General features: G+C 45.0%; 2 protein-coding genes across 4 annotated transcripts in view; both read left to right on the top strand.

Moving 5' to 3' along the window:
* Positions 1–18,283, top strand: part of LOC116988540 (interferon alpha-inducible protein 27-like protein 2A) — a 43,855-nt gene that overhangs the window by 21,816 nt on the left and 3,756 nt on the right. The window contains exon 1 of one of the 2 annotated variants that reach the window (XM_033045349.1): positions 17,810–17,920. The exons of the other annotated variant lie outside the window; for it this stretch is intronic. The gene's annotated coding sequence lies outside the window, so the exon portion shown is untranslated. Of the gene's footprint in view, positions 1–17,809; positions 17,921–18,283 lie in introns of those variants that run through there. 2 annotated transcript variants of the gene reach the window in all.
* Positions 1–18,283, top strand: part of LOC116988538 (interferon alpha-inducible protein 27-like protein 2A) — a 59,057-nt gene that overhangs the window by 2,549 nt on the left and 38,225 nt on the right. The window contains exons 3-6 of one of the 2 annotated variants that reach the window (XM_033045346.1): positions 169–195; positions 2,149–2,184; positions 2,866–3,027; positions 4,125–4,542. In XM_033045346.1, coding sequence (XP_032901237.1) covers positions 169–195; positions 2,149–2,184; positions 2,866–3,027; positions 4,125–4,213 — 314 coding nt within the window. In that variant the 3' untranslated portion in view covers positions 4,214–4,542. Of the gene's footprint in view, positions 1–168; positions 196–2,148; positions 2,185–2,865; positions 3,028–4,124; positions 4,543–18,283 lie in introns of those variants that run through there. The other variant, XM_033045344.1, reaches the window with a different exon arrangement.

Here is an 18,283-nt window from a genome sequence, read left to right on the forward strand (position 1 = left end):
AAGTTAGAGATTATTAATCAATATTTTCACCAAAAGACGACGTGTTGAAGGAAGTTAACACATCTGGCAAGGGAATGGGGGATTGGTGAAATAGTTGGCGTGAGTGTTTGTATATGAAAAATAAATATTAAAATGATCTCATTCTGCTATTAATCTGCTCTTTTATAGGTTCAAGCCTACCTTCGTTTAACATAGGTAACTTCCATTTCTTTCCACTCAACCCTCATCTTCTCACCCTCCTTTCTCCCAACATAATGCATATGTATTAATTTTAACTGTTAATATTGTGCTGTACAGAGGCACTTGCTTTGCTTGCATTTCTTTCCTTTTTCATGTGTTCATTGATACAAGCGCTGGCGGACTGAATGTGGAAGCAATTCCCCACTTTGCGGCAGCACAACGGATTTAAGACTCAGATTCACTTTAATGTTCTATATATACACCAGGGTGCAATGAAATTCCTTGTTTGCATGAAGCTCACTAAGTAAACAACGATGAATACAAAAGAGCAGAGTGGTTCAAAGATACGTGGTTCTGCAAGTGACGTTGATTAAGTTTTGTACCTAAAGTTATAGTTTTGAGAAAACAGCCTTGTGACTCTCATGACTCTTGATTCCCCATTATCTATAAAATGAGCAAGATTTTCCTACTCTTGTATTCTATCCATCCTGCACATTGACTTATTTATTACCCGCAATACCTGAAGTTAGTAGCCTATGGAGCAACCTTTTACAGGAATTCTGATGAATGCCTTTAAATAACCTGATAACCCCACCCAGCTTGTTATGCCCTATCATATTATTGTTTTCTCAGTGTATTTTTTTTATAATTTCCTTAATAATGGTCACCAACACCAGATGTCAGACTAACCCTCCTCCCTTTTCTTTCTTCCTTCATGGATAGTGTATTCTATTTATAGGTTTCCAATCTATTAGAAACTTTGCAGCATCTGGAACATTTTGTAAGATCACTATCAGCAGCTTAGATCCCCTTTCTTACAGAATTGCTTAAGAATCTGTTTTAGTTTTCCTTCCTCGTTTATTCTCATTTTATTCTCTTCCTCTTTTATACATTAATTGTGTCTGTCATTATTTACACTTGTATCATGAGGGAAAGTACTTTGGAAATTGCAGAAATAACCTGCAAAAAACCTGCAGAGAGGTATCATAATTTAGCATGGTCGACTTGTTACAAGTACAGGTGCACAACCTTTTATCCGGAGTTCCGGAAACCGAAAAACTCCGAAAACCGGCCAATTTTTCCAGGATGTCATCTGCACACCAAAGCCCAGCAACTCTACCCCTGGCTGCGCGGCGCTCCAAATCCAGCGCGGCCCGCGGCCGGACGCCCGCAGCCCCAGCACCGCTGTGGCCGCCGACATGTTGTGTGTCGGCGGCCACAGCGCTCCGGAGCTTACCGCACGGCGACCTGGTAAGGCATTGCCCGCTCCCCGCTGGTATCCCAGCGCTGCGACGCCGCCGACTCCCAACATCGCGGCGCTGGGGCTGCGGGCGTCCGGCCGCGGGCCGCGCTGGATTTGGAGCGCCGCGCAGCCAGGGGTAGAGTTGCCGGGGTCGGAGCTCCAACCGCGGCCGGACGCCCGCAGCTCCCAGCTCCGCGATGTTGGGAGTCGGCAGCCACAGCACTCCGTAACTTACTGCACGGCGACCCGGTAAGACATTGCCCGCTCCCCGCCTCTCCGACCAGGTAGGGGACTAAGAATTAAAGTTTCCCCCCTTCACCCCCCCCCCCACCACATAAAATCCCTCCAAACTAACTGACTAACATTTATGCAATGATTCTCCGGGGAGGAGGCAGCCGCTCCAGACTTTTCAAGCCGCCCGCGCTACCTACCTAATCTACGCTAAAAATCTTCCATTCGGAAATCCGAAAAATTCCGAAATCCGACAAGTGTCTGGTCCCAAGGCTTTCGGATAAAAGGTTGTGCACCTGTATAGCCATCAGATCAAATGAGAAGGGAGACACAAAATGCTGGAGTAACTCAGCGGGACAGGACTGGGTGACATTTCGGGTCGAGAACCTTCTTCTTTCCTACACATTTTGTCCGCTCCAGGTCAAAATGAGAATCTTGCATTTGATCTTATTGAATACTCGACTAATGTTTGTATTTGGTCCTTGCATTTACAGATTGGTCGACAGTTGCCTGGATTGCTGGAGGTGCAGGTACATAAACAGCTTACATTGATAGAACCTTATGACATTTTCTTGAACTTTCTCAAAGTGTTTACAAGCAGTCACTCTTGTTACCAAAGCAGATGTAGCAACCAATTTGTGGGTGGAAATGGCTCATGAACAGGAAATGAACAAATAACTACCTATGGCATTTATTTCATGAGTTGCCCAGAGCTGGACTCCCTGTCCACTGCTGTTCATTATATGTGACATCTTCTGTTGCACTGTGGAAGCAAATGGTTAATTTGAAGCCTTATCTCATCTAAAGAATAAGCCCTTTGACAAATTGGGTTTTCCCTAGCACTCCAATAACTACACCTCAACTGGATGTCACATTATCAATTGGCATTGAAAGATGGTGGCACAGTGGTTATAATAGTTGGTTAGTGATCTAGACATTACAGTTCACGTCCCTCCATTCAAAGTCAATTAATAAACAGGAATTGATCAAAGTTATTAGTTCTCATTATTAATCACCACAAAATAAATAATTCACCAATGTGAAATAATTCACCAATGTGAAATCTACCCTTTTTACTTGGTCTCCAGATCCACCAAATATGGTTGACTCTTAAATTCTCATTGGTGGCAGCCAACAGCCCAAATGCATTGGTGTGTTATAACACACATTTTTAGTTCTCTTATCACCTCATTTTATGTCCTACTTTGCAGTTACTGCAGTGGTTGCTGCCCCACTTGCTGTCGGGGCACTTGGGTTCACTGCCGCTGGAATAACAGCTGGATCTGCGGCAGCAAGTACGATGTCCGCGTTTGCTGCTATGAATGGAGGAGCGACAGTGGCTGGTGGTGTTGTGGCAACTTTGCAGTCTGCCGGTATGATTTTATGCTTTTTATTATGGCACCCTTTGTTCCAAAGTCTTTCCAGATTATCCATTTTGCCAGACAAACTGAGGTCACGTTATAATGATACAACAATGTACCTCTGACCCACTCATTATTCCTCTCCCATGTCAGTGTATCATCATGGACTGCCAGAAACCTAAATAAAACAAATATTAAATGTGTTTATGCTTGACACCACGACTGTCACTTGGACCATGGTTCTAATCCATAGCTACTGTTATATGTAAGCAAGATCAGATTGGAATTACATATAGCCGAGGGATTACCACCAACAGCTGCAGATGTAAACAAATAACTAATTTGGGACGGAAAGAGCATTCGCCACACGCAGCGCCACCTGTGGCCACCCAGTGAACATCATGTCACCTCTCGTAATTTAAAGGAGGTGCGGGACCATTAATTGCAGGAAAATCACTGGTGGACCTGTATTGCTATATGTTTAGTTATGTGCTGCTTAGTCGGCACAGTTGCTCGTAAGTTAATGCTGCTACCTGCCACATTTGGTTCTAACTACTCTTGCTGTCAATGTGGGTCTTGCACATTCTCCCAGTGATTGTGTGAGCTTCCTCTGAGTGTTCCAGTTTCCCTGTGCTGGTGAGTTAACTACCAACTGTAATTAGTTCCAAATCTTAGTGGAAGGCAGGAAAATTGGGGAGCAAATGTCACGTGGACATGGGCTGTTGGGGAATGGGATCGATAGTCATGTACTGTACCCAGCTGGTAGAGTTGTTGCCACACAGAACCAGAGACACTGGGCTCAATTCTGACCTCGGGTGTTGTTTGTGTGGAGTTTGCACGTTCTCACATGGGTTTCCTCCCACAACCCACAGACGTGCGGGTTTATAGGTTGATTGCCCTCTGTAAATTGCCCCTAGTGTGTAGGAAGTGGAAGAGAAAGTGGGATTACATCAAATTTACCATGTTTGATCGATGGTCGGTGAGCCGAAGGGCCTGTTTCAATGCTGTATCTCTAAACTAATCTCTGAACTCATAACTAATTATGCTGAATGTCTTCTTTCTATGTCGTGGGAAAATATGACAAATATATTTTTCTTCTATTCTTCAAGGAGCCATTGGATTAACTGCAAGTGCAACGGCTGCCGTGGCGGGCACGGGTGCTAGTGTTGGCTATGCTGCCAAATCAGTTATTGAGTAGTCTTCAGATGAACATTGTGTTATAATGTTGAACGGGTGGGGTTTTCTGTAAGTTTATCACTAAATGCAACTCCAATGTGTTTTTGCCTGGTCCATTCTGAGAATAAAATTATCTGTTCTGGATCATCAGATTGTTAATTTCAAATGAACAAAAGCCTGTCCCAGAAGAAACATTGCAAGGTTACATTTCTCATCGAATTGTTGCAATAACATTGACAGAGGTTGAATGGAGACTTTTGAAAATGTTGTTAACATTCACGTTTTCCTTCAATGCTACTGTTCAAGAGAGATTCTAGATGAATGCAAAATTTAAAAAAGTTATATCACAATATCTTCGACCGCCTGCCTGCAGCCTACACCAACTTGAAGCCGCGGTCTCCGGTGGCGAATAGCCGATTCTGTACTTACCTGGACTTACTTACCTGTCTGCACATCTGGACGCCCACAGCGGCGGCTGCGGAGGGTTGAGGTCCCGACCACGGGGGAAAATGGAGGAGGACTGGCCAAATTTTGTGCCTTCCACCACAGTGATGAATGCTGTGGTGGATGTTTGTGTTAAATTTTTTGTGTCTTTTTGTGTGTTCTTTATCATTGTACCGATGCTGACAAATTAATTTCACTTGCACTTCATGTGCAATGTGACGAATAAAACTGATTGATTAATTGATTGATATTCTATCTCAGTATATGAAATAATTGGGGAAAAATTAATATGGTGTTGATGATATCTCTACAAACTATTCTAACATCTAATGTTAGGGTGTGAGGGGTTATGGGGAGAAGGCAGGAGAATGGGGTTGAGAGGGAAAGCTAGATCAGCCATGATTGAATTGCGGAGTTTACTGGATGGGTCGAATTGACTAATTCTGTTCCTAGAATTTATGAATGTGGCTCCGTAAGAGGTCTTACAGGGTTCAAAATTAACGGTTGCCAATGGCCAGCTAAAGTCCCGCAGGGCAACCTAAAAGCCGTATCATTTTTCCCAGCTTGGCAAGCGAAGGAAAGCTTGGCTGATGTGGACAGCGGACGACCTGATGCAAACTGTGCCGGCGCTTCTCAGAGAGATCCTGCCTTATCCTTGTTCCCTGCCTTGCCCTGTGGAGTTGCTGCTTGTTTGTGAACCAGCGGCTCAGTCAGCGGATTGGCGCTCGACACCGCTGCAAATTATTCTGTTGCTGTTGTTCCCGTAAAGGGCCTGTCCCACTTTGCGATTTTTTTCACCGACTGCGGAGCGTCAGTGTCTGACCCAGGTAAAACAGTCACTGACGCTCCGTGTTCGCCTATAAAATTGCAAAGAAACATGCCCTTAAGCCCAACATACCCTCACCCACCCACCTCCCTTGGTTTGGCTGATATCCCTCGAAACCTGTCCTATCTATGTATCTGTCTAAATTTTTCTTAAATGTTGTGATAGTACCTGCCTCAACTACCTCCTCTGGCAGCTGGTTTCAAACCCCTACCACCCTTTTTGTGTGAAAATGATACCCCTCAGATTTCTATTAAATCTTTCCTCCCTCACCTTAAACCTGTGTCCTCTGGTTCTCGATCCCCCTTGATTTCTGACTTTGACCATCTCCTGCAGAAGAAGTCCCACAGAATCAAACATTTTCTCCTCTGGAGGATGGACCACTGATTCACAGGCTTGTGATCAAATGTGTTTAGGAAGAAACTGCAGTTGTTGGTTTAAACCAAAGATAGACACAAAATGCTGGAGTAACTCAGCGGGACAGGCTGCATTGTGGATAGAAGGAATGCGTGACGTTTTGGGTCGAGACCCTTCTTCAGACTGACTGCAGGGGAGAAGGAGTTACAGAGATAAGAAAGTATAAGAGACCAAAATAAATGAAGATCAAGGACAATGTAGAATAGATCATTGTTAGCTAGGAGAAGGTGAGAACAATGCAAACATAAAATGTAATCAGGGGGACAGTCAGACTGGTGTTAGAACTGGGTGGGAGGAGGGATGGAGAGAGAGGGAAAACAAGGGTTACTTGAAGTTAATAAAGTCAATATTCATACAGCTGGGGTGTAAGCTGCCCAAGCAAAATATGATGTGCTGTCCTCCAATTTACACTGGGCCTCACTCTGACAATGGAGGAGGCCCAGGACAGAAAGATCAGTGTGCGACTGGGAGGGGGCAGTTAAAATGTTTAGGACCTGGGAGATCAGGTAGGATTAGACGGACTGAGCGGAGGTGTTCAGCAAAACGATCGCCGAGCCTGCGCTTGGCCTCACCGATATATAGGTCCACACCTGGAGCAGCGGATACAATAGATGAAGTTGGAGGTGGTGCAAGTGAACCTATGACTCACCTGGAAAGACTGTCAGTGTCCTTGAATGGAGTCGAAGGGGGAGGTATAGGGACAGGTGTTGCATCTCCTGCAGTTGCTGGGGAAAGTACCTGGGAATGGGGTGGTTTGGATGGGAAGAGACAAGTTAACCAGGGAGTTGAGGAGGGAACAGTCTCTGCTGAAAGCGGTAATGGGTGGAGATGGGAAGATTTGGATAATGGTAGGATCCCGCTGGAGGTGGCGAAATGTTGGGAGGATTATGTGCTGTTATATGGCTCAATTGTAATCATGTATTATCTTTCAACTGACTGATTAGCACACAACAAAACCTTTTTCACTGTACTTTCACTGAACTGAACCAGGTGTTTAAGAAAGAACTGCAGATGCTGGAAAAGCAAAGGTGGACAACAAATGCTGGAGAAATTCAGCGGGTGAGGCAGCATCTATGGAAAGAAGGAATGGTGACGTTTCGTGTCGAGACACTTCTTCAGAACTGTACTGGGGATCAGCCAGCAGGTTTAGCCCGATTGCTCCTTCAACTCACAATTGATCTGATCTTTAATCTGCCCCTACAGTATACATCTAACGCTGGGTGCAGGAACATTGCTAACTGGCCCATTCAAGACTGCAGGAATACATGCAGTGGGAGGGAACTGAAGCTTGGTGCAGCCAACGCAATACTGTCGGGAAAGACCACAGTTTGGGGTAGTTTTATTGCTGGATATTGAGGGGTAGAGTTCAGTGGGGGCATCCTTCAAACAAGGGAAGGGAGATTACCCCAGGGGGACCATGAGTGGCAATGGTGTTCTTAGTTTGGTTTAGTTTAGTTCAGAGATACAGCGCGGAAACAAGCCATTTGGCTGACAGACCACGCCGACCAGCGATCCCCGCACGCTTACATTATCCTACACCAGGGACAATTTACAATTATACCAAGGCAATTACCCTGCAAACCTGTACGTCTTTTTGGAGTGTGGGAGGAGACCCGAGACCCTGGTGAAAACCCACACAGGTCACGGGAAGAACGTGCAAACTCCGTACACACAGCACCGTAGTCAGGATCGAACCAGGGTTCTGTTCGGGTGTCAACACTACTCAATAGGACACTATGGAATGTACAGACACTGAGACAGTGAGAAGACTTTTTGCAGGATTTATATATTTTTTTAACTTTAATAAAATTTATTATTGAAATTTAAAAAAGACACCGTGGGGTACAGATCCCAATTCAAATGAATTCAACTGAGTCAGGCTGGGGGTGGAATCGATTTCAGTGTGACTAGAGATGTAAATAGATCCCAAACAACTCTCGCTGGAAACCAAGCAAAACAAACAAGAGCCAATGTTCTTCAAACAATTCCTCTAGGTTTCGTTTCAGATTCCAGCATCTGCAGCCTTTTGTGTGTTTGAGGAAACGAAACTTCCAGCATCCTGAACTTAATGATGCGGTTTAGTTAAATAACGCAGCTGCGGCGCCAGGTGCAGTTGTCGAAGCAATTTTCCGGAGGCAAACTGTGTCTGTGCACAACCTGCGCTCGGAGTCAGATTACAAGTGCAGTTTGCAGCAATTTCTAGCTTTTGGTGAGTGTTATGCTATTTTGTGCTGGAGTTGGGTTTAGCAGCAAGGACATGTTGATTCAGTGATTCGTCAGAATTTAGTTTCCAATTATATGACTTTTCCATAATGCCATTTCTAAATTCAATGCATATGCATCAGTGTATTTATAAATGGGACGACGTTTACATTATACAATACAATACAAATTTATTGTCATTTGAGCCCCAGTGAGACTCAAACGAAATTTTGTTTCCACAGCCATACAAACAAAAACAATGTCCTACAGACATACACACAATTAAGTTCACACAAAAATCCATCACAGTGAACCCACTGTGATGGAAGGCAAAAGTCTTTTTCTCTCCCCTGCTCTCCATGTCTCTCCCGATGTCCATGCCCCAGGCGGGCGATGATAAGTCCCACGGCCATTTTAGGCCGTGCGGGGCGATTTACGGCCCCGCTCCCGGTCTAGAAGTCGCGAAGTTGGAGCCCCCGGCGGGCGCTGTAATGTCCCACGGCCACGAAGCCGTGCCGGGTGATGTACTTCCCCGCTCCGGGTCGTTCCAAACCCCGCGACACGGGCTGGAGAAGTCGCGTTGCGGGAGCTCCGGGAAGCGGTCTCTCTCTCCCCCCGGACCCGTGAGCTCCCGATGTCCCAGTCCACCGGACCTGCGGCTGCGTTGCTGGAGCCTCCGAGCCCCAGGAGTCGAGTCGCAGCAGCGAGTCACCACCGCTCCCCACGTTCCGAGGCCGGCCAGCCCCACGATGGTGAGTAGTCCGCAGCTCCACAGCTCCGCAGTCTCCCGAGCCCCCGGGTCGTTCAGGTTATTGTTATTGTTATTGAATACACTGTTATTGTGTAGGAAGGAACTGCAGATGCTGGTTTACAAAAAGCTGGAGTGACAACGAGCATTTCTGGGGAGAGGGAATGGGTGACGTTTCGTGTGGAGACCCTTCTTCAAACCGGTTAGGGATAATGGAAACGAGAGATATAGTCGGTGATATAGAAAGGCCATTGTTAGCTGTTTAGCTATGTAACGATAAGCTAATGTGACATGGGTGGGGAAGGGATAGAGAGAGAGTGAATGTCGGGGCTATTTGAACTGAGAGAAATAAATATTCATACCACCTGGCTGTAAGCTGCCCAAGCGAAATATGAGATGCTGGTCCTCCAATTTACGTTTAGCCTCACTCTGACAATGGAGGAGACCAAGCACAGAAACGTCGTCTGTGTAACAAAGGGAAGTAGAATTAAAGTGTCCAGCAACCAGGAGATCAGGTAAGTTCAGGCGGACTAAGTGAAGGTGATCTGCGAAACGATCGCCCATTCTGCGTTTGGTCTCGCCAATGTATATCTTGAACAACTGATACAGCAGAGGTTGGTGGAGGTGCAAGTAAACCTCTGCCTAACCTGAAAGATCTGTTGGGGTCCCTGGACAGAGTCGAGGGAGGAGGTATAAGGATAGGTGTTGCATCTTCTGCGGTTGCAGGGGAAGGTACCTGGATGGGGAGGGGGTCGTTTTTGAGGGAAAGGATGAGATAGTCAGGGAGTTGCGGAAGGCGGAAAGGGGTAAGGATGGGAAAATGTGGCTAGTGAGGGTGGAATCCCGTTGGAGGTGGCGGAAATTTCGGAGGATTATGTGTTGTATGCGACAGCTTAACAAAGGCAAGGAATACACTTATTGTGTCACTAATTTAATTGTGCCATTTGTACCAACAATTAAACTCTCTTGAAGGTATACCACCAATGGGCGCCGCACAATGGCTATGGCAAACCAAATTCCTCCTATGTTGCAAAACATACTTGGCTAATAAATTATGATTATGAAACGACAGGTCAATCAGCCTAATATATGCAATTAGCAAACTGCGTGAATCCATTATTGAGGAGAATATATGGAAGTGAGCAGACTCCAGGTGTCTTTTTGAGATGGAAAGTGTGTTTGACCTATTTGCCAGAGTTCATTGAGGATGTGACGCGAGGTGGATGAAGGGGAACCAGAGGGTGGGATGTATTTGGATTTCCCAAAAATACATTACACCTGGAACCAATGGTGTAAAACTTATATTTTCAATGACCAGACAATATTTTAAGGTAGACAAAAATGCTAGAGAAACTCAGAGGGTGAGGCAGCATCTATGGAGCGAAGGAATAGGTGACGTTTCGGGTTGAGACCCTATTTCAACAAGTTAGAGAGAGATACAGCAGGGAAACAGGCTCATCAAGTCTGCATTGATCAACACACATTTATTTATTTACACAAATTGTACATTATTTTACCTACATTCTCATCAACTCCACAAAGATTTACCACTCACTACATACTAGGTGCAATTTACAGTGCCCAAATTTACCTACAAATCCTTACCGCTTTGGGACTTGGGAGGAAACCCATACAACAAGTGAGAATGTGTAAACCCCATGCAGATGCAACCAGAGGTCAGGTTAGAACCAGATGCAATAACAATTTGAATCAACTCTGATGTTCATATGTTGAAAGGAGCATAATGGCTGATCTATCCTACAGTCATCTATATTTCCCTCAACCCCATTCTCCTTCCTTCTCCCCATAACTGCTGACTTCAGCTGAGTGAAGGATTCACACACAATCTTTGCTTAAAACTTTTTTTTTAATGTAAATTACTTCACAGGAAAATTACATTGCATTGAATCCTGCATTATTGATCCTTGAAGATATTGTGAAAAATGCTGCACCTGGTTTACACCGTGTTGCTCTTATCTGCTGCTTTCAATACAGGTGAGAAATGAATGCATATAATGATCCTGATTGATTTAAAATAGAAACATATAAAATAGATGCAGGAGTAGGCCATTCGGCCCTTCGAGCCTGCACCGCCATTCAATATGATCATGGCTGATCATCCAACTCAGTATCCTGTACCTGACTTCTCTCCATACCCCCTGATCCCTTTAGCCACAAGGGCCACATCTAACTCCCTCTTAAATATAGCCAATGAACTGGCCTCAACTACCTTATGTGGCAGAGAATTCCAGAGATTCACCACTCTCTGTGTGAAAAATGTTTTCCTCATCTCAGTCCTAAAAGATTTCCCCCTTATCCTTAAACTGTGACCCCTTGTTCAGGACTTCCACAACATCGGGAACAATCTTCCTGCGTCTAGTGCAACGAGATTTAGTATGCAGCTCCAACCGATGAAAAAGAAAAGTAAAATAACTAAATAAGCTGTGTGACGTGACCATCCGAGGGAGACAGTCCAGGGGGGGTGGGGGGCACTCAGCAGGGCCGGTTCAGAGCCGCTATAGCTCTTGGAATAAAGCTGTTTCTGAGTCTGGAGGTTCGGGCGTAGAAGGCCTTGCAACGTCTGCCGGAGGGAAGTAGTTCAACCAGTCCGTTACAGGGGTGTGATGAGTCTTTATGGATGCTGACGGCCTTGCTGAGGCACCGTGTGTGGTAGATGCCCTCCAAAGCTGGTAGCTCTATCCCAATGATCCTCTGCGCTCTGTGGACGACGCGCTGAAGAGCTCTCCTCTCCGCCTCCGTGCAGCTGAGATACCACACAGAGATGCCATACGTTAATATGCTCTCTGTGGTGCAGCGGTAGAACGTTGTCAGCAGCTGTTGGGGCAGACCAGTCTTTTTTAATGTCCTCAGGAAGAACAGTCATTGCTGTGCCTTCTTGACCAGCGCAGCGGTGTTGGTGGACCATGTGAGGTCCTCTGAAATGTGAGTGCCCAGAAACTTAAAGCTGGACACTCTCTCCACACTTTCCCCGTAAATGGAGATTGGGGCGTATTCTTAATTATGGGACCTCCTGAAGTCAATAATCAGCTCCTTGGTCTTGGAGGTGTTTAGTGACAAGTTGTTACGTGTGCACCAGTCCGCCAGGTTCTGCACCTCCGCCCTGTATTTTATTTCATCACCGTTGGTGATCAGCCCGATCACTGTTGTGTCGTCTGCAAACTTCACGATGGTGTTGGTGTCGAATGCAGGAACACAGTCGTGAGTGAAGAGGGAGTAGAGCATGGGGCTTAGTACACAGCCCTGTGGTTTGCTGGTGTTCAGGGTGATAGTGGAGGACAGGTGTGGGCCCAGCCTCACTGCCTGCGGTCGCTCCGTCAGAAAGTTCAGGATCCAATCGCATATCGGCGAGCTGAGGCCTAGCTGGTGGAGTTTGGTGGTGAGCTTGGTGGGGATGACCGTATTGAATGCAGAGCTATAGTCAACGAAGAACATCCTCACGTACGTGTCCAGGTGAGTCAGGACAGTGTGAAGAGCCAGAGAGATGGCATCCTCTGTTGATCTATTTGCCCTGTGTGCAAATTGATGAGAGTCCAGTGAGGCAGGGATGCTGGATTTGATATGAGAGAGGACCAGCCTTTCGAAACACTTCATTGGGATTGGAGTCAGGGCAACCGGGCGGTAGTCGTTCAGGTTGGTGACTTTGGACTTTTTCGGCACCGGCACTATGGTGGCTGTTTTCAGGCACTTGGGGACCGTTGCCAGAGATAGAGATAGATTGAAGATTCTCGTGAATACCTCCGCCAGCTGTACAGCACAGTCCTTTAGTACCCTTCCCTGTACTCCATCCGGGCCTGCAGCCTTGCGTGGATTGATCCTACGCAGAGCGCACTGTACCTCCTGAGTGCTCAGTGTTAAGGCCTGTCCCTCCGCCATGGCCGGGGTTATTCCACTCCTGGTGGTGTTGCCAGTTTCGAACCGGGCAAAGAAGGTGTTCAGTTCGTTGGACAGTGTGATATCACCGTGGGGGCAGGCGGGGCTGCTCTTGTAGTCAGTGATGTCCCTGACACCCTGCCACATGCTTCTGGTGTCCGCGGCATTGAAGTGGTCTTCCACCCTTTGCCTGTGGATGTCTTTGGCCTTTTTTATGCCTTTGTTCAGGTTCGACCTGGCCGCACTGTAGGCAGAAGTGTCCCTGGATTTAAAGGCATTGTTGCGTGCCCTTAGCAGATCCTGAACCTCCTTGTTCATCCAGGGTTTCCGGTTTGGGAACATCTTTATTTGCTTGTCCACTGTGACAGTCTCCACACAGCAGTTGATGTAGGAGAGCACAGTGGATGTGTACTCCTCCAAGTCTACCTCTGTACCACTGGTAGCCTGTTGTGCAAACAGGTCCCAGTCGGTGCGATCAAAGCAGTCCTGGAGTTGTAGAGTGGCGTCCTCGGGCCATATTTTGACCGTCCTTATTGCAGGTTTGGTCTTGCGGATGAGGGGTTTGTATGATGGCAGTAGAAACAGTGAGAGGTGATCAGATTGCCCCAGGGATGAGTACAAACCAAGTCCATCCAGTCTTTCTTCATATGAAAGTCCTGACATCCCAGGAATCAGTCTGGTGAACCTTCTCTGTACTCCCTCTATGGCAAGAATGTCTTTCCTCAGATTAGGAGACCAAAACTGTACGCAATACTCCAGGTGTGGTTTCACCAAGACCCTGTACAATTGCAGTAGAACCTCCCTGCTCCTATACTCAAATCCTTTTGCTATGAATGCTAACATACCATTCGCCTTCTTCACTGCCTGCTGCACTTTCAATGACTGGTGTACCATGAAACCCAGGTCTCGTTGCATCTCCCTTTTCCTAATCGACCACCATACAGATAATAGTCTACTTTCCTGTTTTTGCCACCAAAGTGAATAACCTCACATTTATCCACATTATACTGTATCTGCCATGCATTTGCCCACTCACCCAGCCTATCCAAGTCACCTTGCAGCTTCCTAGCATCCTCCTCACAGCTAACACTGCCCCCCAGCTTCGTGTCATCCGCAAACTTGGAGATGTTGCATTCAATTCCCTCGTCCAAATCATTAATATATATTGTAAATAGCTGGGGTCCCAGCACTGAGCATTGCGGTACCCCACTAGTCACTGCCTGCCATTGTGAAAAGGACCCGTTTTCTCCTACTCTTTGCTTCCTGTCTGCCAGCCAGTTCTCTATCCACATCAATACTGAACCCCCAATACCGTGGGCTTTAAGTTTGTATACTAATCTCTTATGTGGGACCTTGTCGAAAGCTTTCTGAAAGTCCAGATATAACATATCCACTGGTTCTCCCTTATCCACTCTACTAGTTACATCCTCGAAAAATTCTATAAGATTCGTCAGACATGATTTACCTTTCATAAATCCATGCTGACTTTGTCCACTATTCACCACTTTCCAAATGTGCTGCTATCCCATCTTTAATAACTGATTCTAGCAGTTTCCCCACTACCGATGTTAGACTAACTGGTCTGTAATTCCCCGTTTTCTCTCTCCCGCCCTTTTTAAAAAGTGGTGTTACATTAGCTACCCTCCAATCCTCAGGAACTACTCCAGAATCTAATGAGTTTTGAAAAATTATCACTAACGCATCCACTATTTCTGGGGCTACTTCCTTAAGTACTCTGGGATGCAGCCTATCTGGCCCTGGGGATTTATCGGCCTTTAATCCATTCAATTTACCTAACACCACTTCACGGCTAACCTGGATTTCACTCAGATTCTCCATCTCATTTGACCCCCGGTCCCCTGCTATATCCGGCAGATTATTTATGTCTTCCTTAGTGAAGACAGAACCAAAGTAGTATTCAATTGGTCTGCCATGTCATTGTTCCCATGATCAATTCACCTGTTTCTGACTGCAAGGGACCTACATTTGTTTTAACTAATCATTTTCTCTTCACATATCTATAAAAACTTTTGCAATCACTTTTTATGTTCCCTGCCAGTTTTCTTTCATAATCTATTTTCCCTTTCCTAATTAAGCCCTTTGTCCTCCTCTGCTTAATTTCTCAAGTCCTCCAGTAGGCTGCTTTTTCCTGCTAATTTGTAAGCTTCATCTTTTGTTTTGATACTATCCCTGATTTCCCTTGTTATCCACGGATGCACTACCTTCCCTGATTTATTTTTTTGCCAAACTGGGATGAACAATTGTTGTAGTTCATCCATGCAGTCTTTAAATGCCTTCCATTGCATATCCACCGTCATCCCATTAAGAATCAATTGCCAGTCAATCTTCGTCAATTCACGTCTCATACCCTCAAAGTTACCTTTCTTAAAGTTCAGGGCCCTTGTTTCTGAATTAACAATGTCACTCTCCATCCTTATGAAGAACTCAACCATATTATGGTCACTCTTGCCCAAGGGGCCACGCACAACAAGACTGCTAACTAACTCTTCCTCATTACTCAATACCCAGTCTAGAATAGCCTGCTCTCTCGTTGGTTCATCTACATGTTGGTTTAGAAAACTATCCCACATACATTGCAAGAAATCCTCTTTCTCAGCACCCTTGCCAATTTGATTCACCCAATCTATATGTAGATTGAAGTCACCCATTATAACTGTTTTACCTTTGTTGCACGCATTTCTAATTTCCTGTTTGATGCCATCCCCAACTCCACTACTACTGTTAGGTGGCCTGTACACAACACAACAGCGGTAGAGCTGCTGCCTCACAGTGCCAGAGACCTGGGTATGATCCTGACTATGGGTTCCGTCTGTGCTGAGTTTGTACATTCACCCTGTGTCTGGGTTATCCCCGTGTGCTCCAAAGATGTCCTGGTCTACAGGTTAATTGGCTTCTCCTAACTGGGACAGGCCCTTAAGTAGAACAGTTCATAGAAAAAGTGTCTCACCAGTGACATAAATTCTGGTAGAAGCCATTTTCAATTACAATCATTGCTGAATGGATAATATTATATCTATCTTTGTTTCCTTCTTATGCAGTCTCATTGGATCCAGAATTACTTGCTTTCATTTGGGATCTGTGTGATGAGGAATCCTTAAGGACCTGTCCCACTTGGCAATTTTTTTCGGCGACTGCCAGCATCATATCAGTGTTGCCAAAAGATTTTGAACATTTCAAAATCCAGCGGTGACAAAAACAATGTTGCGACACTTGAAAAAACACCACGCGTCATACGTCATCACTCCGCGTCACGCCGCAAAATTTTCAGTGATCTGATACGTTAGTCAATGATGCTGGCAGTCACCGAAAAAATCGGCAAGTTGGACAGGCCCTTTAGACTCTGTACCTTTAGAGAAAGCCTCTGAGAGATGTGAAGAGGTAGAATCGGATGGATGCACAGAATCTCTTGCCCAGAGTAGAGGAATCGAGGACCAGAGGACATTGGTTCAAGGTGAAGGGGAATAGATTTAATAAGAATCTGAGGGTTATCTTTTTCACACAAAGGATGGTGAGTGTATGGAACAAGCTGCCAGAGGAGGTAGTTGAGTGGTGGAATATTGCGTTGGGGGAACGTGTTGCGTGGGGAACCAGGCCTCCCGTGTGACAGGGACCGAATGGGTCTAGTCTAGTCTTCCTTATAATTGTCAAAATTCCCAGCAATATTCCTTTAATATTTTCTGTTCTTCGCTGTAGAAGCTGAAATAGTTTAATGTTGAGTTTATCACTTCTGGTACAATGAAATTTGCATTTCATCAAAATCGAAACTAGTTCTCAGGAAATGAAATTGATCTGATTATCTTAGAATGACGTCTGGCCAGCTGTTTATAGTGCAGTGCAGCCAACTTGGTATCCTAGGTAACTGCTGGAGTGTAACTTAGGCCAGATACACAACAAACTGCAATGTGGTATTCTATTTTTTTTTGAAGCAGGGTTTGAAATAATCTGAATAATTGACAAAGCATAACAACACACAATTAACCTTAAACTTGCTTTTAATTCCTTCAGTTTGTCTGTGCTGTCTGTTAATACGGAAACTAGGATTTATAGGTTTTTTTAAACAATTCTCTATTCCCTCAACTCTTGGAATTTCCAATAGCAATTTCCCCAACACCCAGAATGGATTCTGTTGGTAAGAAACTGGCTTGTGGGGACTATTCTGTTTCAAAAGTCTATCAGCGCTCGCTCGATGGATAAGGTGCTGCTAAGGCCCTCCCCTCTGCCTGTTGGTGCAACAACTGAAATTGTGGAGATATTGCAATTGTCACCAGTGCTTAATGGTATCAGGGTTGCTAACTCTCACGCATTACGTATAAAAATTTGCATTGCAGACAGCACCTCATCCCCCCCCACCCCCCACCTAGTTACAACGGCCCATCATTCTTCAGTTATATAATTTCACTTTCCAGCCTCTTCCTCTATCTTCCGTCGCCTCTCTCCCCATCTTCCTATCACCCTCCTACTTATTGCACTAGCCTATTTCTAAGAAAACCCTCCTGCTTGCCCTCCCACTCAGTTTCCTTCCACCAACTAACTCCATCTGCCCATCATCCTGCCATTATCTGGTCACTGATTATCTTTCAGTGTCTGCCTCATCCTTCAGTAAAACCACTCACAGTTTAGAAGACATGTGTTCAATGTTATTCACAGCTCAGACTGAGAATTGCGACCTCTCGCTCCCCCATCTTGCAGAGAACTGAGGCACTTGCACACTTCCGGGTTTTATAGTCCCTCCAGAAGCGGCGTGAACTTCAGGAGAGAGAATCTCAATATTTTTAAAACACTAATAACTCTTTTATTTTTCATCAATGGGAAAAATTATCTTGTCCTGCGCAGCGGAGGGGGACTCTGAGTAAGATGGCCTAAATTTACAGCCGTAAGTGGCAGCATTTTTTCTAAAATCAATATACAGAACAACAGGAAGTGGTCAAGATCAGATATTTAGTAATATAGAAGATTTAAGCTCCTGAATGCTGTATGATATTTGCAAATATAATTTACTGGTTGGTACACATTCTTGCTCTATACAAGGAAATACTTTAAATCTTGGGTAATTGCCTCAAATAATGACTAACTTTAGGACCCAGAAGAGTACACTTGGCTTGCTATATATATTGGTTCTTCAGCGAATGTTGAGAGAACTTGTTGGCAAAAGACAACAGATACTCACGGAACCATCTGGAAAGGTGATGTAGAAAATATTTAAATTAAGATTTATGCAATTAAATTACAAGGTGGAGGTTTTGCTAACAACTTCCTGATAAATATCTGTGTTTTTTGGGACCTGGGGGGTTTGTCATCTTTTGCAGTCAGACATTGACAAGTAAAATTCAACTTGGATATCTGGGCAGGTTTGCGGAGATGAAGGAAGGAAAAGGGAAGTAAAGAAAATGGTATATAAAGATGGGAACACATAAAGTTGGTTAAAGTAAATGAAATGTAAAGATGCCTTAATTTTTTTTTCCTTTATAAAATCTTTGACGTTTTAAACTTCTTGTGCAAAGGGTTTTACAGCAGTTGTAATGGCAGAGTACAGTTCTCTTTGACAG

Source organism: Amblyraja radiata, chromosome 27, assembly GCF_010909765.2.
Source record: "Amblyraja radiata isolate CabotCenter1 chromosome 27, sAmbRad1.1.pri, whole genome shotgun sequence".
Taxonomy (NCBI): domain Eukaryota; kingdom Metazoa; phylum Chordata; class Chondrichthyes; order Rajiformes; family Rajidae; genus Amblyraja; species Amblyraja radiata.